The sequence below is a fragment of the Dendropsophus ebraccatus genome, chromosome 5 (genome assembly GCF_027789765.1).
Source record: "Dendropsophus ebraccatus isolate aDenEbr1 chromosome 5, aDenEbr1.pat, whole genome shotgun sequence".
In the NCBI taxonomy this organism is placed as follows: Eukaryota; Metazoa; Chordata; class Amphibia; order Anura; family Hylidae; genus Dendropsophus; species Dendropsophus ebraccatus.
The window spans coordinates 161,729,074-161,756,880 of NC_091458.1; the positions used below are offsets into that span (position 1 = coordinate 161,729,074).

The window sequence follows — 27,807 nt, forward strand, 5'->3', positions numbered from 1 at the left end:
ACACTGCTCTGCTGCATTATACACACCCAGCTCTGCTACAGCATACACACACACACTGCTCTACTACATTATAAGCACCCACTGCTCTGTTACACCATGCACACCCAGCCCTGCTGCATCATACACACACCACGCTGCTCTGCTACATCATACACACACACACACACACACTGCTCAGCTAAATAAACATACCCACAGACATACACAGTGCCATAATGTTGACATATACACTACAGTGGTAGGGATCAGCGGATCATATTTACATCTGTTTATACTGCAAGCTGAACAGAAGGCTTTTTGTTTTTTTTCTTAAATGCAATTTATCCATTATTGCCCCAAAAGGGTTAATCAATAAGTTACATGAATCCCAAGATGGCGCATATAAAAAGTACAAAAGTTCCATAAAAACAGCCCGGCGACCTACACGGAGCCTCCCTCCTAGTCATGTGACTAATCAGATCTCCCATTCTGGGCAGGTTCTTCAAAGCTCTGCTGGGTCATGTGACCTCTGATCAGCCGCCATCTTGACTTTCAGATTGCAAACTGTATCCTCTCCCTTTCATATCTGATCTCAATCCCATGATGCATCAGCACAGCATTACAGGGGCAGCGGGAGCCAGTACCCTCTCTGCCTGCGGGGAGGACAGTGTATACACGTCCTCCTCTCTAGAAGTATACAGTATACAGCCAGGGAGGCAAAACTGTCCATTCCTAACAGGCTTCTTCCTTTCAAAGAACTTATTGCGCCAAATCAGAGTTGTACTAGTTACCCGGTGAATCACATCGCAGGAAAGGGCGATGGCTGCACACTGGAGAGGAGCGAGCAGGAAGGGGGGGGATGGCTGCACACTGGAGAGGAGCGAGCAGGAAGGGGCGATGGCTGCACACTGGAGAGGAGCGAGCAGGAAGGAGTGATGGCTGCACACTAGAGAGGAGCGAGCAGGAAGGAGTGATGGCTGCACACTAGAGAGGAGCGAGCAGGAAGGGGGGGGATGGCTGCACACTGGAGAGGAGCGAGCAGGAAGGGGGGGGGATGGCTGCACACTGGAGAGGAGCGAGCAGGAAGGGGGGGGGATGGCTGCACACTGGAGAGGAGCGAGCAGGAAGGAGTGATGGCTGCACACTAGAGAGAAGCGAGCAGGAAGGAGTGATGGCTGCACACTAGAGAGGGGCGAGCAGGAAGGGGGGGGGATGGCTGCACACTGGAGAGGAGCGAGCAGGAAGGGGCGATGGCTGCACACTGGAGAGGAGCGAGCAGGAAGGAGTGATGGCTGCACACTAGAGAGGGGCGAGCAGGAAGGGGGAATGGCTGCACACTGGAGAGGAGCGAGCAGGAAGGGGCGATGGCAGCACACTAGAGAGGAGTGAGCAGGAAGGAGTGATGGCTGCACGCTCGAGAGAAGCGAGCAGGAAGGAGTGATGGCTGCACGCTAGACAGGAGCAAGCAAGAAGTAGTGATGGCTGCACACTGGAGAGGAGAGAGCAGGAAAATACTCCAAGGCTCGACAATTTGATTGAATATCGAATCCTACTGAAGTCAATGGGAGATGCACGCTCGTTTCTTGGAAACCTAAATTGAACCACCAAGTCCTCTGCCAAGATGCTGCATACTGTAAGGAGCAGAACACCTGTCACAATGATGGGTCTTCTGCTCCGCTTTTTTTTTTTTTTTTTTTTTTTTTAAGATTTCGGTACCCGGAGGATTGCGTCGGATTCGGTGGACTACGTCGATGACCAGTGGTTTTTTTTTTAATAAAATGGTCAATGAGCAGAGTGGGCGTGTTTTTAATGGAATAAAAAAAAAATGTCACTTCTGTCTTATCTTTATTTCTTTACTTTACAGTGTAAGACGTCTGATAGACGGAATCCATTACTAGGCCGGGGCCTAAAATTAGCCGGGATATAAAATGGCTAAAGCTAACCCCCCTAAGCCTGTAAAGTAAAGAAATAAAGACAAGAAATACGTAAAAAAAATAATTTATTCAAATAAAAATCCCACCAAAAAATGCTGGTCATCAACATAGTCCACCGAATCGGACATAACCCTTCGGGTACAGATATCTGAAAAACAAAAAGGGAGAAACACAAAAAAAGACTGGAGCAGAAGACCCATCATTGTGACAGGTGTTCTGCTCCTCAGAGTCTGTAGCATCTTTACAGATAGCTGCCTACAGTTTGGCACCTAAGGGGTTAAGTGAGGATGCATGGCTAACACACTTAACTCCTTGGGGGTCAGACTGATTTCACACTGCACCCACACCAGCACACCCATCCTATTATACCTAGAAACAAAAACAGAGAAAAGCTACAACCTACCGAAAAGACTGGCCGCCCGGCAAAACGAAATCCAGGCGAAGTTCAGAGAGATGACACGGTATAGAGCGCCAGAGATGAGGACAGAGCGAGAGAGACGTGAGGTGCTTCATCCTGCAAGAATCATAATCATGATCTGTAGGGGAGACGATGAACACGCTTAAAGTGACTGTACCACCAGGCCCAGGCTGAAGCACTGGAGGCGGCCGACCCACCCCCAGTAGGAGGAAACTCCAGCCCCTCCATGATGTGAGTCCATTATAATCAATGGAACCCCATCTGGGGGTGGGTCGGCAGCCTCCAGTGCTACAGCCTGGGCCTGGTGGTACTGTCACTTTAAGTAGAAAAATGAAAATCTGCTCAATCACTAAAGGATGTGGAAATAGGATCCATTTCCTCTGATAAAAAACATCACTGTTACTTCCTGTGTGGACGATAATAGAGTCTGTTAGAACGGCCAAAACTCTTCGGGTCCCCACACAATTATCCTTTTTACACTGGTCAGTGTCCGTCCCATTCTACATCCGTCTCTCTTGCTGTGAGGTGGAGCTCTAGTTGTGTCTTATGGTGCAGTTACCTATCACATCATTGGGTGGAGAGAAGCTGGAGAGGCAGGGAGGCTGGGGAGAGGCAGAAGAGGCGGGGAAGGCAGAAGAGAGGCGGGGAGGCTGGAGAGAGGCAGAGGAGAGGATAAGCGAGGGGAGGATAGGGGAGGATAGGCGAGGATAAGCGAGGGGAGGCTGGAGAGAGGCAGAGGGGAGGATAAGCGAGGGGAGGCTGGAGAGAGGCAGAGGAGAGGATAAGCGAGGGGAGGCTGGGGAGAGGCAGAGGAGAGGATAGGCGAGGGGAGGCTGGGGAGAGGCAGAGGGGAGGCTGGGGGGAGGCTGGGGAGAGGCAGAGGGGAGGCTGGGGAGAGGCAGAGGGGAGGCTGGGGAGAGGCAGAGGGGAGGCTGGGGAGAGGCAGAGGGGAGGCAGGGGAGGATAGGCAGAGGGGAGGCTGGGGAGAGGCAGAGGGGAGGCTGGGGAGAGGCAGAGGGGAGGCTGGGGAGAGGCAGAGGGGAGGATAGGCGAGGGGAGGCTGGAGAGAGGCAGAGGGGAGGATAGAGAGAGGCAGAGGAGAGGATAAGCGAGGGGAGGATAGAGAGAGGCAGAGGAGAGGATAAGCGAGGGGAGGCTGGGGAGAGGCAGAGGAGAGGATAGGCGAGGGGAGGCTGGGGAGAGGCAGAGGAGAGGATAGGCGAGGGGAGGCTGGGGAGAGGCAGAGGAGAGGATAAGCGAGGGGAGGCTGGAGAGAGGCAGAGGAGAGGATAAGCGAGGGGAGGCTGGGGAGAGGATAGGTGGGGAGAGGCAGAGGAGAGGCAGAGGGGAGGCGGGGGAGAGGCAGAGGGGAGGCGGGGGAGGCTGGGGAGAGGCAGAGGGGAGGCAGGGGAGGATAGGCGAGGGGAGGCTGGGGAGAGGCAGAGGGGAGGATAGGCGAGGGGAGGCTGGAGAGAGGCAGAGGGGAGGATAGAGAGAGGCAGAGGAGAGGATAAGCGAGGGGAGGCTGGGGAGAGGATAGGCGAGGGGAGGCTGGGGAGAGGATAGGCGAGGGGAGGCTGGGGAGAGGCAGAGGAGAGGATAAGCGAGGGGAGGCTGGAGAGAGGCAGAGGAGAGGATAAGCGAGGGGAGGCTGGGGAGAGGCAGAGGAGAGGATAGGCGAGGGGAGGCTGGGGAGAGGCAGAGGAGAGGATAAGCGAGGGGAGGCTGGGGAGAGGCAGAGGAGAGGATAAGCGAGGGGAGGCTGGAGAGAGGCAGAGGAGAGGATAAGCGAGGGGAGGCTGGGGAGAGGCAGAGGAGAGGATAGGCGAGGGGAGGCTGGGGAGAGGCAGAGGGGAGGCTGAGGAGAGGCAGAGGGGAGGCGGGGGAGAGGCAGAGGGGAGGCGGGGGAGGCTGGATAGAGGCGGGAGAAGGCTGAAGAGGGATACTAGAGAGGCTATGGCCGCACTCAGTGAGCAGCCGTGTGGATAAGAGGCGGCTGCACTCCAGCCTCCCATCAGTCCCTGCGGCATATAAATGGCGGCTCCGCTTGATTCCTATATAACAATCCTGTCTCCTTCTAATGTGTGAGAGGTATGAGGGGAGAGAGCGCTGTATGAGGGGAGAGCGCTGTATGAGGGGAGAGAGCGCTGTATGAGGGGATGTATGAGGGGAGAGAGCGCTGTATGAGAGGATGTATGAGGGGAGAGAGCGCTGTATGAGGGGATGCATGATGTATGAGGGGAGAGCGCTGTATGAGGGGAGAGAGCGCTGTATGAGGGGATGTATGAGGAGAGAGCGCTGTATGAGGGGATGTATGAGGGGAGAGAGCGCTGTATGAGGGGATGTATGAGGGGAGAGAGCGCTGTATGAGAGGATGTATGAGGGGAGAAAGCGCTGTATGAGGGGATGTATGAGGGGAGAGAGCGCTGTATGAGAGGATGTATGAGGGGAGAGAGCGCTGTATGAGGGGATGCATGATGTATGAGGGGAGAGCGCTGTATGAGGGGATGTATGAGGAGAGAGCGCTGTATGAGGGGAGAGAGCGCTGTATGAGGGGATGTATGAGGGGAGAGAGCGCTGTATGAGAGGATGTATGAGGGGAGAGAGCGCTGTATGAGGGGATGCATGATGTATGAGGGGATGCATGATGTATGAGGGGAGAGCGCTGTATGAGGGGAGAGAGCGCTGTATGAGGGGATGTATGAGGAGAGAGCGCTGTATGAGGGGATGTATGAGGGGAGAGAGCGCTGTATGAGGGGATGCATGATGTATGAGGGGATGCATGATGTATGAGGGGAGAGCGCTGTATGAGGGGAGAGAGCGCTGTATGAGGGGATGTATGAGGAGAGAGCGCTGTATGAGGGGATGTATGAGGGGAGAGAGCGCTGTATGAGGGGATGCATGATGTATGAGGGGAGAGCGCTGTATGAGGGGAGAGAGCGCTGTATGAGGAGAGAGCGCTGTATGAGGGGATGCATGATGTATGAGGGGAGAGCGCTGTATGAGGGGAGAGAGCGCTGTATGAGGGGATGTATGAGGAGAGAGCGCTGTATGAGGGGATGTATGAGGGGAGAGAGCGCTGTATGAGGGGAGAGAGCGCTGTATGAGGGGAGAGAGCGCTGTATGAGGGGAGAGAGCGCTGTATGAGGGGATGCATGATGTATGATGGGAGAGCGCTGTATGAGGAGAGAGAGCGCTGTATGAGGAGAGAGCGCTGTATGAGGGGATGCATGATGTATGAGGGGAGAGAGCGCTGTATGAGGGGATGTATGAGGGGATGCATGATGTATGAGGGGAGAGAGCGCTGTATGAGGGGATGCATGATGTATGAGGGGAGAGAGCGCTGTATGAGGGGAGAGAGCGCTGCCCACCTTCCGTACCGGTTACTTTCACTTTGATACAAGGACCTCCTTACCTCATCACATCACGTGACCAACCACCTGGTTTCATAAGTGACGTCGCGCGACTCTTGCAGGAGCTCCGCTGTGTTATGGGAATCACGTGGTACGGCGGTGATTACGTCGGTCACGTGGTGCAGCGATGAGCGGGCGGTTTGGAGCAGATACCACGGGCAGGGGGCGGATATGTCACGTACAGGGCAGCTGGGGCCGCATCCCGCCCTGTGCTCATTATAATAATGGGCGGGAAATAACCAGCAGCAGTGACTCTCACCTCACAGAGCTGCCTCTCCGACTTTTTCTCTCTTGATTTTCCCATAAATCTTGCGGCAGACCTGCTCTCTCTTTGTGTGGTAGAATGCTCTCTATATTGTGGCAGACCTGTTCTCTCTCCATGTGGTAGAATGCTCTCTATATTGTGGCAGAATGTTCTCCATATTGCGGCAGACCTGCTCTTCCTCCGTGTGGTAGAATGTTCTCTATATTGCGGCAGACCTGCTCTTCCTCCGTGTGGTAGAATGTTCTCTATATTGCGGCAGACCTGCTCTTCCTCCGTGTGGTAGAATGTTCTCTATATTGCGGCAGACCTGCTCTTCCTCCGTGTGGTAGAATGCTCTCTATATTGCGGCAGACCTGCTCTTCCTCCGTGTGGTAGAATATTCTCTATATTGCGGCAGACCTGCTCTTCCTCCGTGTGGTAGAATGTTCTCTATATTGCGGCAGACCTGCTCTTCCTCCGTGTGGTAGAATGTTCTCTATATTGCGGCAGACCTGCTCTCTCCATGTGGTAGAATGTTCTCTATATTGCGGCAGACCTGCTCTTCCTCCGTGTGGTAGAATGTTCTCTATATTGCGGCAGACCTGCTCTCTCCGTGTGGTAGAATGTTCTCTATATTGTGGCAGACCTGCTCTCTCTTCATGTGGTAGAATGTTCTCTATATTGCGGCAGACCTGCTCTCTCCGTGTGGTAGAATGTTCTCTATATTGCGGCAGACCTGCTCTTCTTCCTCCGTGTGGTAGAATGTTCTCTATATTGCGGCAGACCTGCTCTTCCTCCGTGTGGTAGAATGCTCTCTATATTGCGGCAGACCTGCTCTTCTTCCTCCGTGTGGTAGAATGTTCTCTATATTGCGGCAGACCTGCTCTCTCTCCGTGTGGTAGAATGCTCTCTATATTGCGGCAGACCTGCTCTTCCTCCTCCGTGTGGTAGAATGTTCTCTATATTGCGGCAGACCTGCTCTCTCCATGTGGTAGTATGTTCTCTATATTGCGGCAGACCTGCTCTCTCCATGTGGTAGAATGTTCTCTATATTGCGGCAGACCTACTCTTCCTCCGTGTGGTAGAATGCTCTCTATATTGCGGCAGACATGCTCTTCCTCCTCCGTGTGGTAGAATGCTCTCTATATTGTGGCAGACCTACTCTCTCCGTGTGGTAGAATGTTCTCTATATTGCGGCAGACCTGCTCTTCCTCCTCCGTGTGGTAGAATGTTCTCTATATTGCGGCAGACCTGCTCTTCCTCCTCCGTGTGGTAGAATGTTCTCTATATTGCGGCAGACCTGCTCTTCTTCCTCCGTGTGGTAGAATGCTCTCTATATTGTGGCAGACCTGCTCTCTCCGTGTGGTAGAATGTTCTCTATATTGTGGCAGACCTGCTCTCTCCGTGTGGTAGAATGTTCTCTATATTATGGCAGACCTGCTCTCTCCGTGTGGTAGAATGTTCTCTATATTGCGGCAGACCTGTTCTCTCTCCATGTGGTAGAATGCTCTCTATACTGCGGCAGACCTCCTCTTCTTCCTACATGTGGTTGAATGTTCTCTATATTGCATCAGACCTCCTCTTCTTCCTCCGTGAGGTAGAATGTTCTCTATATTGCGGCAGACCTGCTCTCTCTCCGTGTGGTAGAATGTTCTCTATATTGCGGCAGACCTGCTCTTCCTCCGTGTGGTAGAATGTTCTCCATATTGCGTCTTTGAGGCGACATTTCAGCCATTCTGCAGGTAACTGGACCGATGTGGCGGCTTTATTATTATACAGGGAAAGAAGATTTGGGGATGGATTTATTTTATTTATTGAGAATTTTTTTTTCAACATTTAAAGGAAACTAATGAGCCCTGCAGCACTGTATAGAGCTCCTGGGGGACTTGCAGCATGTATTGGCTGCGGCTGCAGCTTTATACCTGAGAAAATGAAGTTGACTTCCTTCCGCGTGCAGGAGGATTAAAGGGGCGCTGAGAAAAAAAACAATCAAACATAGTTTTTACATTTACCACCCATCCGGAGTCTGTCTCCATTTGAATTTGCTGTTTGCAGGTCTCTGAGCCTCCAGTTGGTGTCTTCGTTCATTTCTTTACTTCCTGGTTTGGACTTTCCCATGATGCACTTTGTCTCCTGTGATGTCTAACTGACTCTGTAAAACTGTTAGATGGCTTACATCTTATTCAGCCAATCAGAACTGAGCGACCTGTGTCATCTGACAAAGGGAGGCTGGCCTAACATGGCTTAAACCCGCCCTCCCTCTTGATGATGTCAATGTCACAAAATGGCTGCCACAGAAAAGCCTGGGGTCACTAGTCATTAGGTACGTATGAGTTTACTTCACTTCCTGGTGGGGGGTTCAGGAGGAAAAAGATAGGGAAGGGGGGCAGATAGGTGATTGAAGTATGTTACAGTTATATAACTTTGTGTTTCAATTACTGGAAAAAAGCTTTTCACTGGAGTACCCCTTTTAATCTGGGCGTCTTTCCACCCGTGTCTGGTTACGACTCTCTGCCTGTCAGCGTGCAGGGCGGGGATGAGTGACAGACAGGGAACTGCCCAAATGACTACCTGCCGCATGCAGGGGGATTAAAGTTCATTTTCTCAGGTATAAAGCTGCAGCCGGTACATGCTGCAAGCTGCACAGGAGCTGTATACAGTGCTGCAGGGAACCAAATCAGCCCAGTTGAGCTGATTGGTTCCCTTTAACCCTTAGACGACCCAGGGCGTATAGTTACGCCATGGAAGTCTGTCCCCAGACGACCTAGGGCGTAACTGTACGCCCTGGGTGTTTCTCCCGCTATGAAGCGTGCTCCGGAGCGCGCTTCATAGCAGGTGGGGGCCGGCTGCAATCAGCAGCCGGGACCTCACCGGCAATGACACGCTGCAGCGATCGCGCTGCCGCGTGTCATTAACTCCTTAAACGCTGCGACCGCGGCGTTTAAGTGTAAGTGACAGGGGGAGTCCCCTGTCACTTACCGATCTGGAACCCCGCAGTGTGACTGCGGGGATCCCGATCGGTAAAACGAGCCGCCGGAGGTCTCTCACCTGCCTCCGTGCGGTCCGATCGGCGCTCTGGTCACTGAGCCTGCACAGGCAGGCTCAATGAGCAGATCGCCGATAACACTGATCAATGCTATGCCTATGGCATAGCATTCATCAGTGTAGAAATCAAACTAATCTATGTAAAAGTCCCCCAAAGGGACTTCAAATGTGTAAAAAAAAAAAAAGTTAAAAACACTAACACACTACCCCAAAACCCCTCCCCCAATAAAAGGTGAAATCACCCCCCTTTCCCATTATATAAATAAAACATATAAAAATAAATAAACAAATAAACATATAATATACCGTAGCGTGCGTAATTGTCCGATCTATGAAAATATAACAAGCGTCATTGCGAACGGTAAACGGCGTAGACGAAAAGAGTGAAAAAAGTGCGCAGATTACCGATTTTATGTTACATTATATATAAAAAAATTAATAAAAAGTGATCAAAACGTCCGATCTTCAGAAATATGGTATTAATAAAAACTAGAGATCATGGCGGAAAAAATGACACCCCATACAGCCCCATAGGTGAAAAAATAAAACCGTTATAAGCGTCACAATAGTCCCATTTTATTTATAATTAATTGCCAAAAAAAGGATTTCATTTAAAAAAAATATATAACATTAGAGAATCTGTGTAACCTGCATGTGGTTGTGTTCGGACTGACCTATAGAATAATAGTATCATGTCGCTGTTACCATATAGTGCATTACGTAGACACAGGAACCCCCCAAACGTTACCATATTGCATTCTTTTTTGCGATTTCACCAATTTATATCTTCATAAATAATATATTTGGAATTCCATCATACATGTTATGGTAAAATGAATGACGCCATTACACAGTACAACTATACCTGTAACAAATAAGCCCTTACATGGCTTGTAGGTAGAAAACTGAGAGTGCTAGAGCTCTTAGAAGGGGAGGAGGGAAAAACGGAAACACTAAGATCAAAATTTGCGCGGTCCACTGGGTCATTTTGGGCCTGGTCCTCAAAGGGTTAAAGGGGAACTCCAGGTAGAGGTAAAAAAATTAACCTGCTGCATATAGCATTACTTACCTGTCTTTCCCAGTTTTGAAACTACCAAAAATCCATTTGTTTTGGGGTTCTTTGTTCTGTATTTTGTGGCTGTACTTCCTGGCCGTTTGGCATCATTTAATTGTGTTAGTGCATAATTTTTGTGAAGACGCTGTTGTACTGCAATGACACTCCAAAATATGTAAATATAGCCCTAATTTCAGAGCATACTTTTGCTTAATCAGTGAAGTTGCAGCAGCTGCTTCTGGCTGGTCGGAGATGGTGAATCACTTGGGATTGGGGGAATCTAGCCCCACCTCCTGTGACATCACGCCCTGCCCCCTGTCTGCATCATCAGCCTGTGCTAAGCAAACATACACAATGTGAGACAGAGGCATGGCATATTTGTCTCCTAAGGTGGGAGCAGGAGACAATGTGAATTGGCACAGAGGACCGTTTTCTTCACCTTCTGGATTTCTATCCGCTACCAGTGTGGCAGAACCGTACAGATATGGTAATACATTATATAGACACATCTATATCACTTTTAATGTACTTTTAATAGAAAACAAGGTTTTCCTTATATGGAGTTCCCCTTTAAGTCAGGCTTGGGGAACCTTTGGCCCTCCAGCTGTTGCAAAACTGCACCAGCTGAAGGGTGGCAGGTTCCCAATCCCTGCCATACGTGGTTGCCCCAGGAGTCAGTCTATAGGTATACACTGCATAGATGCTTCAGGCTGCTGCAGTCAGTCCTGGGACTGTACGGACAACCTGATTGGGAGCATTGAACCACCAATGCGGTATACAAAGGCCATTTGAATGTAGCAGTCACTTGTGACAATCGCATCTAAATGGTATTGCAGTTCAGTTCCATTGAAGTGAATGGATCGAAGCTTCGTATCTCACACGCCCTGAGGACAGCTGTTTTACTGTTTTTGTAAGCCTGGATAACCCCTTAAGGCTATGTTCACACATTATTTCTGTCAGTTTTTTTCTTAACCAAAAGGTGGGCATTACCATTTTCCTTGCAATTAGTAACATGTCTTCACCCACTTAAAGGGATATTTTCAGGTTAAAAAATAAAGTTCTGATACTACCAAAAATCCATTAGATTTGGGGGTCTTTGTTCTGTATTTCATGATTTTACTTGGTTGGTTGAGCAGCTGCTGAGGACTACAAGTCCTAGAATTAATTGCTTTCACTCAGCTGTTCATCACAGTCCTCGCACCTTGCCTACTCCCCACCAATTCCTCACCCAAAGCTGTTGCAGAGCATCTCACTACACTCAATACGATATACTACTGTAGTAAAGTTGCAGCACCTGTTGCATCATCCAGCACAAGGCAGCATGTTGTAATCACACCTTATGCTCCCTAAAACCCCCGATAAAAGAATGGTGTGTATATGATAGAGAGATGGTGACGTATGCTGGAGGGGCTGGACAGAGATGGTGACATCACTTGGGGGGAGAAGCTAGAGACAAGATCCAGCAAAGCCTCCTGTGACATGATGATGCATTGTCTGTAAAGAGAGGGACACGCCAGGAGATATAGACAATACACAGGCCCTAGTTCTTCTATTACCTGTTAGGAGTGAGTTATGTGAAGCCCCCCCCCCCCCCATTAGTGTAATACAGAGTTATGCCTTGGGATAATGGTTGTATTTAAATTGTCACTGTCATCATATAAAAACTTTGGACATGTTAAAAGTTTTGACCGGTCCGGGTCTGAGTGTTCACACCTGTACCGATTGGGAGAATGAGTCGGGAGAAGATGCGCCAAGGTGTTGTGCTCATTGTGTAGGTGTATAGAGCCTGACTTTTTTTCTTGTGGGGAGCGGACGCCCAGGAGCCCAGTCCTCTCCCGCTTGGTACCTGGACCCATCAAAACTTGACATGTCTCTTAAGATGTCTGTATGACATGTCAGTTTTTTTTTTTAAACAACAGTGACACTTTAAATGTTTGCGCTTCTGTACATATATAACAGCACGGCTGTAACAGTACAGGAGCAAGAATATTTAAACAGGCTTCAGAGCTCCCGGCATCATAATGATGGTTAGAGTTTAAAAATTCTGGTCCGTAGCACATCTTTGTACATGGACGGTGTGAATGCCCCCTTGCTATGTAGAACAGGCTGCTAAATCATCTATTCTGACAATTTATTGGCCCAGCCCCTCTGGTAATGGATATCTTCAGTGTATCACCTGTCAGACATCACCTGGTAGATTCTCTTGCTATGGGCAGAGCATCATTCACACAGACGGCAGATGCCTAAGGGAGCTGTTACACAGAGAGATTTATCTGACAGATTATTGAAGCCAAAGCCAGGGAAGGATTGGAGAAGAGGAGAAATTTGTCTTTCCTTTATGGCATGTTCCCTGTTTATAGTCTGTTCCTGGCTTTGGCTTCAAGATTCTGTCAGATAAATCTGTATAAAGGCTACAATGTATAGTTACCAATACAGATTAGTTAGTGCGGTGTATTCACAATCAAATTAAAAAAAAAGCCCTGGCGGGCAGGCTCCTCTCTCCCTATGTAATACCTGGCGGGAAGGCTCCTCTCTCCCTATGTAATACCTGGCAGGGCAGGCTCCTCTCTCCCTATGTAATACCTGGCGGGCAGGCTCCTCTCTCCCTATGTAATACCTGGCGGGCAGGCTCCTTTCTCCCTATGTATCAGTCGGCGATCTACCTTCATGTAATATGTTTTGATCTTGTAATGTTCTCGTTTGTTACCCCCTATCTCTTGTATAGCGCTCTGGAACTAAGGGCGATTTATAAATAAATAATAATAATAAAATAGATCTCATGCTAATAATAATATATATACACTCACCGGCCACTTTATTAGGTACACCTGTCCAACTGCACGTTACCACTTAATTTCTAATCAGCCAATCACATGGCGGCAACATGGCGTGCATTTAGGCATGTAGACATGGTCAAGACAATCTCCTGCAGTTCAAACCGAGCATCAGTATGGCAAAGAAAGGTGATTTGAGGGCCTTTGAACGTGGCATGGATGTTGGTGCCAGAAGGGCTGGTCTGAGTATTTCAGAAACTGCTGATCTACTGGGATTTTCACGCACAACCATCTCTAGGGTTTACAGAGAATGGTCCGAAAAAGAAAAACCATCCAGTGAGCGACAGTTCTGTGGGCGGAAATGCCTTGTTGATGCCAGAGGTCAGAGGAGAATGGGCAGACTGGTTCGAGCTGATAGAAAGGCAACAGTGACTCAAATAGCCAACAGTGACTCAAATAGCCAACCGTTACAACCAAGGTAGGCAGAAGAGCATCTCTGAACGCACAGTACGGCCAACTCTGAGCAGATGGGCTACAGCAGCAGAAGACCACACCGGGTGCCACTCCGCTCAGCTAAGAACAGGAAACTGAGGCTACAATTTGCACAAGCTCATCGAAATTGGACAGTAGAAGATTGGAAAAAACGTTGCCTGGTCTGATGAGTCTCGATTTCTGCTGCGACATTCGGATGGTAGGGTCAGAATTTGGCGTCAACAACATGAAAGCATGGATCCATCCTGCCTTGTATCAACGGTTCAGGCTGGTGGTGGTGGTGTCATGGTGTGGGGAATATTTTCTTGGCACTCTTTGGGCCCCTTGGTACCAATTGAGCATCTTTGAAACGCCACAGCCTACCTGAGTATTGTTGCTGACCATGTCCATCCCTTTATGACCACAATGTACCCAACATCTGATGGCGACTTTCAGCAGGATAATGCACCATGTCATAAAGCTAGAATCATCTCAGACTGGTTTCTTGAACATGACAATGAGGTCACTGTACTCCAATGGCCTCCACAGTCACCAGATCTCAATCCAATAGAGCATCTTTGGGATGTGGTGGAACGGGAGATTGGCATCATGGATGTGCAGCCGACAAATCTGCGGCAACTGTGTGATGCCATCATGTCAATATGGACCAAAATCTCTGAGGAAGCTTCCAGCACCTTGTTGTATCTATGCCACCAAGAATTGGGGCAGTTCTGAAGGCAAAAGGGGGTCCAACCCGTTACTAGCATGGTGTACCTAATAAAGTGGCCGCTGAGTGTAGATTTCACCAGCATCCTGTTGGCATTACAATAGATGGGATGTCTCTGCACCTGAGACCCGCAGGACGATAGGAAATTTTAAAACTCCACCTCCTTCTAGGTTGTAAGAAAGCCCCCTGCCCCCATACCTTCAGTTCTTTTTTCATCCTTGTAGGACCGCAGATGAGAGGGCCAGGTTGTTGTTTTTTTTTTTACTTTTCTTGTGCTAGATGAGCTGTGGGGATGTTTTCTGTTTTTTTTTGGTGGCGCCGAGAAGGTTTCCTGTTGTGTCTGGAGCCGGTGTCCATGCCTGCGGCTTACTTCTGGTGCGGGACACGCAACTTCCAGTCTCTAGCGTGGGTGCCGCCATCTTGGTGTAGCCAGCGTCCACAGTATTGCGGACTACTGGATGGTGGTTTTTTTCAGACTGGGGCGTGTGTTTTCTATCTCACTTGTTTAGTTGCTCTCTTTTGTGTTGCGAGGCGGTGCAAGGGGCAGAGGCCTATTTTTGGCACGTGAAGCGATTTAAGCCTGTCTGTCCCAGTGCTTTGGCTTCCTCTATGAGCAGAGGTGCAGTGTCTGTGTTAGGTGTGCTGTGCTGCTTTTTGGATAACTTTTCTGGTATGTGTGTATGGGGTTCCACTTTGCTGTACTTTATTTTATTTATCGGTATTGAAATTTTTTATATGTATACTAGATGTCCTCTAGGGAAGGGTCAGGAGGTGCCAGGCCTCAAGATAACTTACAAGAAAAAATAACTTACCTGCATGCAGTGTGGTGAGTCCACCACCTCCCTTTGCGATTTTAGACCTATGGGTTATTTTCTGTTTATGGTTTCAGAGAACCCTTCGGCAGATGGATGGGATTATCGTAAATGTCAGTTGTGTTGTTCGCAGTCTGTCAACAGCAGGACACTTCTTGCTCGGCGGAGAAATCTCAAGGATGAAAAGGTGCTAGGAGAAGCAAAATGGGTTTTTCTTACCACAGATGCTTTGGAGACCGGCCGGGGAGCACATCTGGAAAATCTTCAGGTCTCAGGCACATGGACATTGACTTTCCTCCAATATGGGGAAACAGAGCTATAGGACATACGCTGTCATTTTGCTCCTTCTCTAGAAGGCAATACGAGTCCTCTTGGACAATACAGCGCGTGTTTGGTATATTAACAAACAAGGAGGCACCAGATCCCAGTCTCTTCTGAGTAGGGAAGATCTGCAACTGGAGAGAGGGGAAAATAACCAGGTTATCCACAACCCACATCAAGGGAGACTTGAATATCCTAGCCGATGGTCTCAATTGATGACTGATTGTTCCAGGAGAGTGGTGTCTGAACTCTACCCTCTTCCGAATGCTGGTACAGAGATGGGGCCTTACCCAGATAGATTTAACAGCGACCCGGTCCAACGCCACACTCAGCAGATTCTGCTCCCCGTACACTTCAGACAGCCCGGTTGTAATAGACATCATGACAATTCCATGGACGTTAGAACTGGCATACATTTTTCCGCTTGTATCCCTGATAGAGTATTAATGATGATCATGCAGGCGTCGGTCATAGCCATGATTCTCTCCTGGCCGAAGAGAGCTTGGTTTCCAGTACTCATGACACTGAGCCAGGAAAACTATTGGAGACTACCACTGTGGACGAATCAGGTGACTCAGAGATCACATTGTTGTCAGAACCTGAAAGTGTTAAATCTGACAGCTTAGGGTCTAACAGATCTCTATTGAGAATCTCTCTGAGAATCTCACAGAGGGTATTCCAGACTTTATCCCACTCAGGAAGTCAGACGATTAAGGGCTCTATTCCACGGAGCGATTATCGTTCAGATTATCGTTAAATCATTCGCATCTAAACGATAATCGTTCAGTTAAATAGCAGTTAACGACCGAACAAGAAATCGTTAATCGTTTAATAAGACCTGGACCTATTTTTATCATTGCTCGTTTGCATTGAATAAGACATCGTTCGGTCGTTTGCTGTAGTGAAGAAGGCAATAGCGACTACAAGACGACTGCAAGAATGATCATAAGTAACGATTAGGTTTCCATGTAAATGGGTGAACGATTTCAGATCTTTCGCAATAGCGGTCAGTTGGATCATTTATCGTTAACGATTATGCGAATGATAATCGCCCCGTGGAAAAGGGCCCTAAGGGTACTATTACACCAAGCAATTTTCTGACGACTAACGATCTAAATGACCGCTAAGGCAAACGACCCGAAATCGTTCACCCAAGTACACGAAACGAGGATCGGTATTTATGATCGTTCTTGCGGTCATTTAGTCGTCGCTATTACATACGTTTCAGCTGTGAATTCTTATTCCACCGAACGATCAAACGATAAAAAAAGGTCCGGATCCTATTAAACGATCAACGATTTCTCGTTAATCGTTTAATCGTTGCCTGCTATTACATGAAATGATTATCGTTCAAATCCGAACGATTTTTCGAACGATAATCGTTCCGTGTAATATCACCCTTAGTCTTATGCAAAAATTCAAAAAGTATTCCAGAAACATTGATTCAGTATCTCAGTACCTAACAGATTTTGTACTTTCTACAACAGCTTTGGCTGTGCAGGCATGATGGGAATTGTAGTTTTAAAACAGCTGGAGGGCCTGAGTTTGACATGTCTGTTCTACAAGGTGGTTTTGACAAGGGGTTGAGACCTTTTTTCAGATTTTTTATTTTTTTTAAGAAAAAATTACTCCAGGCAATAAAGGATTTTTCCAGGGCCATTGACAGACTAAGACCACCCTTATTAAGACCTACCTCTCCTTGGGATTCAGCATTGGTCCTTAAGCATTTGTGTGTTCAACTCAGCTTCCTCAAGGGATGAAGTTCTTGTCCTTCAAGGTCACTTTTCTTCTTGAAAAATTGGCAGATCTTCAGATTCTGAAATTCCTGGGTGCCCTCTCCATAAGAGCTGTGTCAACAACCTGGGAAGAAAGATGTGCTGCTCCTATTGAGGACATCTGCTTATCGGCTACATGGACTACGACATTAACCTTCGTAAAGCATTATCTCTTACACTCCCTTCTATGTGACAGGATGGCTTTTGCCATTTCAGTCCTTAAAGGAATTATCCAGTGCTACAAAAACATAGCCACTTTCGCTTGTCTTTAGGTTAGATGCGGTTAAGCTTCACTTACTTCAATGGAACATAGTTTCAAACCCCACCCAGTTTGGAGACAAGAGCGGGGCAAAACTGGTTATCTTATGTAGCATTGGATAACCCCTTTAATGCTGTAGTGTCTGAGGACCCTCCTGATGGGGGTGGTGCCTACTAATTCCCCATCTATTATGAAGCCAACAGGACACTAGAAATTAACATTTAGAATGTTAATGTGTTTTCCCCAAGTCCTGTTGGACATCACAAGTATACCCCCCTGTGTTTATTAAGATTCATGCTATGGAACTGATGGTTTGGAGGCGGGGACCTCTCATAGCCTAGGAGGGGGTGGAGCTTTAAAATTAGTAAAATTTCCTTTCATCCTACGGGTCTCTCAGGGGTGGAAACATCCCATCTATTGTGATGCCGATATATATGTATACCGACCAGTGCTGGAGGAAAAGGCTCCATTTTCGAGTCATCAGAGTGCGAGCAAAGAACACGTGTTCACTCACCTGGTTATTTTGTAGCATTCATATGTAATTTATTAGGGAAAATAGATAAAACAAAGGATCTGCTTACAGTTTGTAGAATGAGAAGTCATAAGATTATAAAAGCCAAATTTATAAAAATTATAAATAAAAATCAGTTAAGGAACTAAATACTGTCGATGCTTATGTGTAATCTAGGCGTCACCTCTGGGAGAACAGGATGGCGGCTCAACAAATTCAAATCAACAGTAAACCGGTGAATATATGTAATGAATGGAAAACTCGGCACAGGGTGTAAGGTATCTGCTTTATACCAACATCGTATCTGCCAACCTTCCAACACAGTGAAATCGGCTATTTATATACTACAAGGCCAATTTACATTGAGCTCAATGATCTTTCAGTCATTCGTTTCTAAGAAATCGTAACATTAGTCTAAAAGCATAAAACTATCTAAAGAACAGTGGTATGTGCTGATCCTCCAATATGTATGCCACTATGATCATCAGCCAGCCAACATTTACAATGTATATGCCACAAACATCAGCACTCAAAAAAAATCAGTTTCAGAAAGTTGTGTAGATCTGTAATTTAATTCTATGTAAAAATCTCCAGTACTTATCAGCTGCTGTATATCCTGCATAAAGTGGTGTATTCTCTCCAGTCTGACACAGTGCTCTCTGCTGCCACCTCTGTCCATGTCAGGAACTGTCCAGAGCAAGAGAGGTTTTCTATGGGGATTTGCTTCTGCTCTGGACAGTTCCTGACATGGACAGAGGTGGCAGCAGAGAACACTGTGTCAGACTGGAGAGACTACACCACTTTCTGCAGAACATACAGCAACTGATGAGGAGTATTGGAAAACTGAAGAATTTAAAATAGAAGTAGTTTACTAATGTGTATAACTCTGACACCAGTTAATTTTTTTGCCAAAGTAAGACTTTGTTCACACAGGTTAGATTTGACCTAGATTTCAGCCAGGAATATGCAACGAACACGTCTCCAATGCATGTAAGCAGGGTTTCTGCAACCCCATTCACATGCATTAAAAGTCTGGGAGGAAATAAATGACACGATGACCATAGGGCTGATCCTGGTGCCCGGCTGCAGCAGTGAGGTCAGCATCAATCTCACACAGTATTATTATTATTACAGAATTATAACAAGTCATTAGGAGCTTCTTTCAGCCACCACATGGATGGGGCCGTCAGTGGATCCAACAGTTCACGATCGACCGTCCATAAAGATAATTGGTAACAATTTTCCAAATCATAATAGAAAAAAAGTATAAAACGGGCCTTAGGATCTTACAAGTAACTCCAGCTCACACGGTGGAGCTAAAGCTCTTTAAAGTTTGGCATAAAAGCTTGTCAATCACTATCAAATATAAGGCGCATACCTACGGTTTCTGTATAATACAGCAATATAGGAATCAAGATGTAAATCACAACCCACGCTTAAAACTCAGCAGTCAGACAATGTCTCCTGATTCCAGATCACACTGACCGCTACGAATGAGGCCAAATAAAAGCTCAAATACAAACTAAGCCATTAGTGCTCAGGTGCAGCCGTATACCGCAAAGCAGCTCTCTACACGTCTGTCCATTTCTCTGGGAGCGGCCAGGGCTCCCTCGTGTGCTGGCAGGCTGGTAGGGGTACACGTACAAGTTACATACCACTCAATAAGCTTCTGGGCATGGAAAATACTGGAAGAGGAGGCTACTGTGGTACAGGGCCAGTTATAGTGGTGGTAGATTGGGCACCTTACCTGGAACACAGCGATAGCTACAATGCCAACAGCACCAAATAAACGCTTTCCTTTATTCAGACTGATCAGTACAAACATTTGTATGGCTTGTTTCCTAGGCTCAGCTATAGGAGAAAGGTGTGTGTGGCTGGGTCAGGTAAGGCTACTATACTCCAGTCTACATGTACATCATTCGTGTAATGTACAAGGTGACCAACAAAGACAATAACATGATGCTGCCGAATGTACAAGACAAACACGGTCACCATTTATCCACCTTCAAGAGATCTTCACGAAATTGCTTTGTTAAGGCAGGTAAGGTAAAGTTACCTTTATTTCTTTGTACCTAGAAGCCAAAGCATTCATACAAAATCCAAGCCCAGCATTGTGATAACATTCCCTAGGTCCAGGGACTGGATCCCCCTCTGTGGAAGACATGAGTAGAAAGGCCATAATACTTTTACAATCGGAAAGTCCCAGCATTTAAAGTTCTTCTAAAAGCAGAGAAAGCGCTTAATATAAAGAGGAACAGAAGGAAACAAAAGATGAAAAAAGCAAAAAGGAATACATTACTAGTAGCATGTAACACTCCAGTGTCAGGGTTCACGTCTGCCTTGGATTCAATTGAAGCCTTCAATACTCAATTCCCTATTATGCTGAACAGCAAGAATGGAAGTCATCACACTCCGAAGCCACCTCATCGCACATATCGCCCAAAACACAATGGAAGACTGCCAATGGTTTCTGGGGAACACTAGCCCTCTAGCACGGCATTAAGGAAGTTCATTATTATGCAGGTCAATCCTTAGATAACATTTTCAATCATTGTGTGCAAACTCTTTTTTCAGCTATGAAGACGTTACTTGAGACAACTAATTGTCCTTTCCGGATCCCGTCTTCCATCCACTGAGCTTTTTGTGGGGATATTATAAAAAAAAAAAAAAAAAAGTAAAATGTAAACGTGTAGAGTAAGATGAAATCCTTGAGCAAATCTGTATTTCGGCTATGGCATTGACTCTATGCTTGGAGTTTAATAATACATTGCCTCCATCTCTGATCACAGTTTCTTAATCTGCTTTTTTGCACCACTGATTGAAATATATATATATTTGAGCATATATATATATAAATTACATCTTAAAAAAACTTAAATGTTCGCGCATTAGTCTTGCCAAACTGATCTGTGCAGCAACCAAGACTACATTTCACTTTCCCATCATAGGGATGTGAGAAAGAACCCAAAACTTATATTTTTGCTTTGTTTTTTTTTTTTTCCAGTTGGGTTCCATCTTTCTTGGTTTCACCACCTGTATGAGTCAAAGTTTCAGAAAACACTACATGGTCATAGATTCATGCGTAGATGTTCCGGTCGCTTGGGGATCAATGGATAGGCTTGCTTCTTGTATGGCCCAGCATTGGATTGTCTGATTGGTAGTGGAGCTGAGGCTTCTCCGCTTACTGTCACATCCATTTGTTCCACACCACTTGTCTCCATTCGGAAGTCAGAAGGTGCCTGCGTATTGGTGGCTCCAGCGGCTGCTCCTCGTCCCCAGAAATCTCCAGGGGAAAACTTAACAGGGCTTTAAAAAAAAAAAAAAAAAAAAAAAAAAAAAAAAAAAAAAAAAGGAATGAAAAGTGAGATTTTACACCATTTTTTATATTTTTCCTTATACACAAAAAAAAAAAAATGCAAAGTGGCCGTTCACTTGAATCACTATGAAACAACGTCTATAATATAAAAAGCTGCGACCATCAACCTTGAAAAATATTAAGTAGTTCTGTTTCAGGAACAGCATGAAAAACTGCCAGCAAATGGTCAATGGTCACGTCAAATGGTAATCACGTGACTTGCACTGCAAAAAATATGCAAAAAGGATAAAATGCCTGATAACAAAAACCTATAGTAATTTACACTACAATCAGAAAACTTGGAGAACTTGCTATCAGCTTTTGTGGGCTTTATTGTGGCTTTCAGCTGTGCAAAAGCCTTAAAGGACAACTCCGGCGGGACCCCCCCCCCCCCCCAAAAAAAAAAAAAAAAACACAGACACACACAGACACCATACTCACCATCCCTCCGGTGACGATCGCCACTCCATTCGCCCGCAGTCCGCCTCACCGTCACCTGCGTCCGCTGTCCAGCGATGTCTCCTGCTTCCGGGTCCATGAGAGAAAAGGCTGCCAGCGCGCTTGCGCACCGGCAGCCTTTTCATTGGCTGGAGCGCATCACATGGCTTCCAGCAAGCTCAGCCAATCAGGGCTGAGCAAGCTGGAAGCCATGTGATGCGCTCCAGCCAATGAAAAGGCTGCTGGTGCGCATGTGCACCAGCAGCCTTTTCTCTCTCATTCACTCTCAATGAAGACCCGGACCGCCCCCCAGCTCTGACGTCACTCGACACCAGAGAAGAGGACCGTGACGACCGTAATAGGTAATGTATATATTCTTTAACTTCCGGGGTGGAAGGTCGGAAAGTGGGGGAAGGGGGCCAGACCGGGTATTTAACCGCATTACAAAGTTATATAACTTTGTAATGTGTGTTAAATAAGCCAAAATTTTTTTTCGCCGGAGTTGTCCTTTAAACTGCTGACTCCAGCTGTGTCCTAGCTTCCATGCTGCTGCTTTATAGGCCGCATACAAAGACATAAACGTACAGGGAATCCTCCTCTGCAGACACCGCAGACACTAAAGCTCTTGGAGAACTGAGAATTACAGATTCACCCAGTCCACCAGTGGTCTATATATCCTGTCACGTATGCTGACATCTACCGCTGGGTACTTAGTGTGAAGAGATTGTACACAGTCAATCAGTAACCAGACCGGGGATAGGGAACCTTTGGTCCTTCAGCTGTGGCACAATTTGTATCATATACAGCTATACAGACATTATCAGAATACTACTCAGCAACAACTGAAGGGCCAAAGGTTGTCCATCTGTGGCTTGGATTCAAAAGTGTAAGAAAAGTCTGTGTTTTAAATTAAAAAAAGTATTAAAGGGTGATTATCAGCAGTTTAAATGAACCTAACCTGCTGATATATGTCCCTATTGAGGAGGAGACGTGGAGGAGGATGGTATGCCTCTTACCTTCATCCTCAGCACCATTCCCATGCTGTTGTGAAATCCTTTGCCAGGTAAGGCTGTTAGGAGCACTGGGGGTGGGGCTACCAGATGGCCTACCAGTAGGGGCAGGATCTGCACACAGCTGTAGCCCCGCCCCCAGTGCTCCTAACGACTTACCAGGCAAAGGATTTCACGCAGAACAGGAATGGCACCGAGGATTAAGGTATGAGACATACTTTCATCCTCAGCACCCTGTGCGCACTAGGGAGCTATCAGCAGGTTAGATCCTGGGGCATTCTCAAGATTTTTTTTTTTCTTTTTAAGAATTCTGCTAAGGCAGAAAAAAAGAAAACCACACAATTTCCTGCCTCCTCTGCTGCTGTAGAGTGCTTCTGGGACTGGCATCCTTGAATGCCTCCTCCGCCAATCAGTGAGCACAGCAGTATGCCACCACTGACATTTTCCCTGTCACCCAAAGAAACCCCCTAAAAAAGGTGAACGAAGGGTTCAGTGAAATGATTTTACACTGTCCGTACGCGTGGCCCAGATGGCACAAACAGCAGAAAGCTGATATCAGCCGCTATGAGCAGGTTACACCCACTTCAGTTCTACTGAGTTTGAGAATTCTGGGTAATCGCTTTTAGATTTAAATTAAAGCACAAACAAATTGTAAAACAGGAATGGTGTGAAAACAATAACCTGAATTACCTGACAGGTGTTCGAGGACTTCCAATGAATCGGCGAGGAGACCGAATTTTTGGTTCAAAAGAAAACTTCTCTTTTACACTTTCAAGTACAGAAGGAGCCACGTAGGTAAAACCCTAGAAATAATATACAAAGAGTTATCAAACGGAAACAGGAATATTTTCAAAAATTGTTCAACTACCATTACAGGAGACATCACTGGTCCAGTAACTGCAGGCCAGTTTGTCTGACATTTGTAGTAGTAAAAATGATGGATCACTTAACCTCTTAAGGACATAGGACGTATGCGTACGTCATATGTCCTCACTTGCACTTCAAAGCGGGGCACTTGCACTTCAAAGCGTTGACAGCTGCCTCCGATTACCGGAGGCAACGTTTCCCTGGGGTCTAGTGGGGGAGATCGCTCCTCCGGGACCTTGTCCCGGAGGAGCGATCTCCGTTACTGATGCCGGCCGGGGACGCGTCCAAGATGGCGCCGTCCTCGGCTCGGCACTCGTTCGTTTTCGGCTGCAGCAGCCGAAAGCAAACGAGTGCCGATCTCATGGATCTCTGCAGCATATCTATGCTGCAGAGATCTCAATGAGAGATCCAAGTGTATATACTAGAAGTCCCCCAGGGGGAATAACCCTAACCCCAGGGGGGAATAACCCTAACCCCAGGGGGGAAATAACCCTAACCCCAGGATAATAACCCTAACCCCAGGGGGGAATAACCCTAACCCCAGGGGGGAATAACCCTAACCCCAGGGGGGCTTCTAGTATATGTGTAAAAAAAAAAAAAAAAAAAAAAAAAGTGTTGTTAATAGTAAAAAGCCCCCTCCCCTAATAAAAGTCTGAATCACCCCCTTTTCCCAGGTTTTAAATAAAAGTAAACAAATAAATAAATAAACATGTTTGGTATCGCCGCGAGCGTAATCGCCCGAACTATTAATTAATCACATTCCTGATCTCGTACGGTAAACGGCGTCAGCGCAAAAAAATCCCAAAGTGCAAAATTGCGCATTTTTGGTCGCATCAAATCCAGAAAAAATGTAATATAAAGCGATCAAAAAGTCGTATATGCGCAATCAAGGTACCGATAGAAAGATCACATCATGGCGCAAAAAATGACACCTCGCACAGCCCCATAGATCAAAGGATAAAAGCGTTATAAGCCTGGGAATGGAGCGATTTTAAGGAACGTATATTGGTTAACAACGGTTTGAATTTTTTACAGGCCATCAGATACAATATAAGTTATACATGTTATATATCGTTTTAATCGTAACGACTTGAGGAACATATATAACAAGTCAGTTTTACCACAGGGCGAATGGCGTAAAAACACATACCCCCCAAATAAAAGAAATGCGTTTTTTTTTTTTCAATTTCACCACACATTGAATTTTTTTCTGGTTTCGCAGTGTACTTTATGCAAAAATTCAGCCTGTAATTGCAAAGTACAATTAGTGACACAAAAAATAAGGGCTCATGTGGGTTTCTAGGTGGAAAAATGCAAGTGCTATGACCTTTTAAACACAAGGAGGAAAAACCGAAAACGTAAAAACGAAAATGGGCCATGTCCTTAAAGGGTTAAAGAGTCACTGTCGTATTTTTTTTTTGCAGAAATCAATAGTCCAGGCGATTTTAAGAAACTTTGTAATTGGGTTTATTAGCCAAATCTGCCATTATCTGCATGTAAAAAGCCTTTTCCCAGGTCCCCCCCTCCTTCCTCTTTTTCATCCACTCCAAAAAATCTGAAAATTGTGACTTGTTGCAGGAGACGTCCCCTGTCTGCTCTATGGAGAGGGGAGGGGGGAGGAGGAAGGAGGGAGCTAGCCCGCAGCAGAAAGCAGATAACAGAGGATTACAGGCGGAGCTGGGTGACAGCTGTAATCCGAGCTCAGACAGGTCACTGGTGACTGTCACAGGACATATCCCGTGAGGGATTTGTAGATTAACTCTTTGTTGTCCTGTTTTGGTCTTTCCTTTAGCTCTCTCCATAGGAGAACAATTAAGACAGGGGGGAGAGCTTCAAACTGCTTTTTCATGATAAAAATGCATTTTTCGGATAATAAACCCAATTACAAAGTTTCCTAAAATCGCCTGGACTATTGATTTCTGCAAAAAAAAAAAAATTCACGACAGTGATACTAAGAAACAACAACTTGATGGATCCAAAACCAGCATGGCTTTACTGTAGGCAGATCATGGCAGACTAATCTTATTGATTTTATAATGCCACAAAAGTGCTGGATGAAGGTGACTAGAGATATCGCCTATCTGGACTTCAGGAAAGCCCTTGAGACAGTGCCACATAAAGAGATGATAGAGAAGTTCTTAAGAATTGGACTTGGAAGGTTGGATGAAGGATGGATATCAGAAGGGTGTTGTTAATGGAGTGTATTCTGGATCCAGTTCTTTTTATTTTAGGTTTGTGACATAGAAGGTTTAGTAGGAAAGGATAGTGATATACAAGAATGGTTGGTAGGTAAGGATAGTGACATAGGAGAAGGGTTGGTAGGTAAGGATAGTGACATAGGAGAAGGGTTGGTGGGTAAGGATAGTGAAATAGGAGAAGGGTTGGTAGGTAAGGATAGTGACATAGGAGAAGGGTTGGTAGGTAAGGATAGTGACATAGGAGAAGGGTTGGTAGGTAAGGATAGTGACATAGGAGAAGGGTTGGTAGGTAAGGATAGTGACATAGGAGAAGGGTTGGTAGGTAAGGATAGTGACATAGGTGAATGGTTGGTGGGTAAGGATAGTGAGATAGGAGAAGGGTTGGTGGGTAAGGATAGTGACATAGGAGAAGGGTTGGTGGGTAAGGATAGTGACATAGGAGAAGGGTTGGTAGGTAAGGATAGTGATATAGGAGAAGGGTTAGTGATATAATAGAAGGGTTGGTAGGTTTGTCTGTTTCTGTTGACTTTCTTTACCAGATAAGTGGTAAAAACAATGGAAGCTGCAGTTCAGTTGTGGAAAAGATCAGAATATGAGAAAACAGAAGCTTGGAACAACCTTCCAGCAGATGTGGTTGGTAAATCTACAGTAAGTGAATGTAACCTGCCTGGTATATACATATATCTTATCTGCCTGGTATATACGTATATCTATCCTAAGATGATGAGGAAGGAAATACTATGAAGGGTGGACTACATGGACCAGGGGGCTTTTTCTGCTGCCAATTTTCTAGGTTTCATTCACGGCAGGTAACTTACCAAAAACACTTGATTGGCACTTTCACTGAGGGTGGCATCATCTGGACTGTCCACTGGGGTCTGCCGTGTAAACTTGGAATCAAACTGGCTCACGTCCTCCTCAGATTGCTTTAAGGAGAGAGGGAAGCAAGTTTACATTATAAAAACCTACTAATGCAATCTTCTCCATAAGAGTCACATGTTCTGACTGCGTAAAACAAAGGTCAATTACTTTATAAAGTGAAAAAAAAAACACGAGACACAAAGTCAGGTCCTACTTGATGTTCTTTCTTGATATATATAACCAAAAACCTACCAAGAGCGGCTTGAAGGGAGGTTCCACTTTCCGAGCTAAGAGATCTTCCCAATTAATGTGTCTGAAGAATGGATGAGCCTAAGACAGAAACCAATAATCAATAACTCTCCTGCAGCCTCTGAGCATCCACTAGGTGGGGTAACTGCTGCAGTCCGCAGGGTCACAGACTAGAGAGGAACCCATGAAGTGATGGAGAATAAAGGACGCCTCACCGCACCCAAACACCTTACAAAGTAGAAGGGAAGGAAGCACGAGTGTCAGTAAGAGCAGCGGTCAGAAAAGCATGGACACTCACCTGAACGTCCCCGGCATCACCGAAACCAGCGCCGAGTCGTGAGGCAGCATTTCTCTTTAGCAGCTTCCAATGAAAGAAGGGAAAAAACAACACTACATGAATATTTTCTTCCACCTCCTTAACCTCTGCTGACTGGTGCACCTGTACACCCATTATTAAGGTACAGAGACGCTCGATTTCAAGAATGTGGACCCTGAAACTCCCCAGTGTTGGGATCCCCACCACCTCTTCATTATGCACAGTGAATAGATGGAAGACCCCTTCAAGGTAAAGAGTCGGGGAGATGTGTACCGGTACGCACCTTTTTAAGTAAATCCCTGGCTTCTTGGGTGAGGTAGGGGGGCAAGTTAAGTTTACACTTGAGAATTTTGTCAATGGTCTTCTTACGGTTTTCACCAGTAAATGGCGGCTAAGGAAAAAATACATAAATCTTGTTATAGAAGTAGACCCGGATTGCTTGCAGTGTACGGTCAGTATCCTACACACAATTTTACAATCATAGTGTACAATCGCAAAAAAATTTGTGTTCTTAGATTTATAGAGGTTGCCTGAGAAAATCAACCGCTCCCTACTTGCTGTGATTGCTGTGTTTTGCTGATCTCCCTGAGCTCAGTGATTGCTGTGTTTTGCTGATCTCCCTGAGCTCAGTGATTGCTGTGTTTTGCTGATCTCCCTGAGCTCAGTGATTGCTGTGTTTTGCTGATCTCCCTGAGCTCAGTGATTGCTGTGTTTTGCTGATCTCCCTGAGCTCAGTGATTGCTGTGTTTTGCTGATCTCCCTGAGCTGGGTGATTG

General features: G+C 46.4%; 1 protein-coding gene across 8 annotated transcripts in view; it reads right to left on the reverse strand.

Moving 5' to 3' along the window:
* Positions 1–27,807, reverse strand: part of RPS6KB1 (ribosomal protein S6 kinase B1) — a 59,956-nt gene that overhangs the window by 12,086 nt on the left and 20,063 nt on the right. For 4 of the 8 annotated variants that reach the window (XM_069971791.1, XM_069971793.1, XM_069971792.1 and 1 more), the window contains exons 10-15: positions 27,315–27,422; positions 27,014–27,076; positions 26,719–26,796; positions 26,424–26,531; positions 23,231–23,343; positions 2,317–2,427 (exon numbers count right to left, since the gene is read on the reverse strand). In XM_069971791.1, coding sequence (XP_069827892.1) covers positions 2,317–2,427; positions 23,231–23,343; positions 26,424–26,531; positions 26,719–26,796; positions 27,014–27,076; positions 27,315–27,422 — 581 coding nt within the window. The other 4 variants (XM_069971797.1, XM_069971796.1, XM_069971794.1 and 1 more) reach the window with 4 other exon arrangements.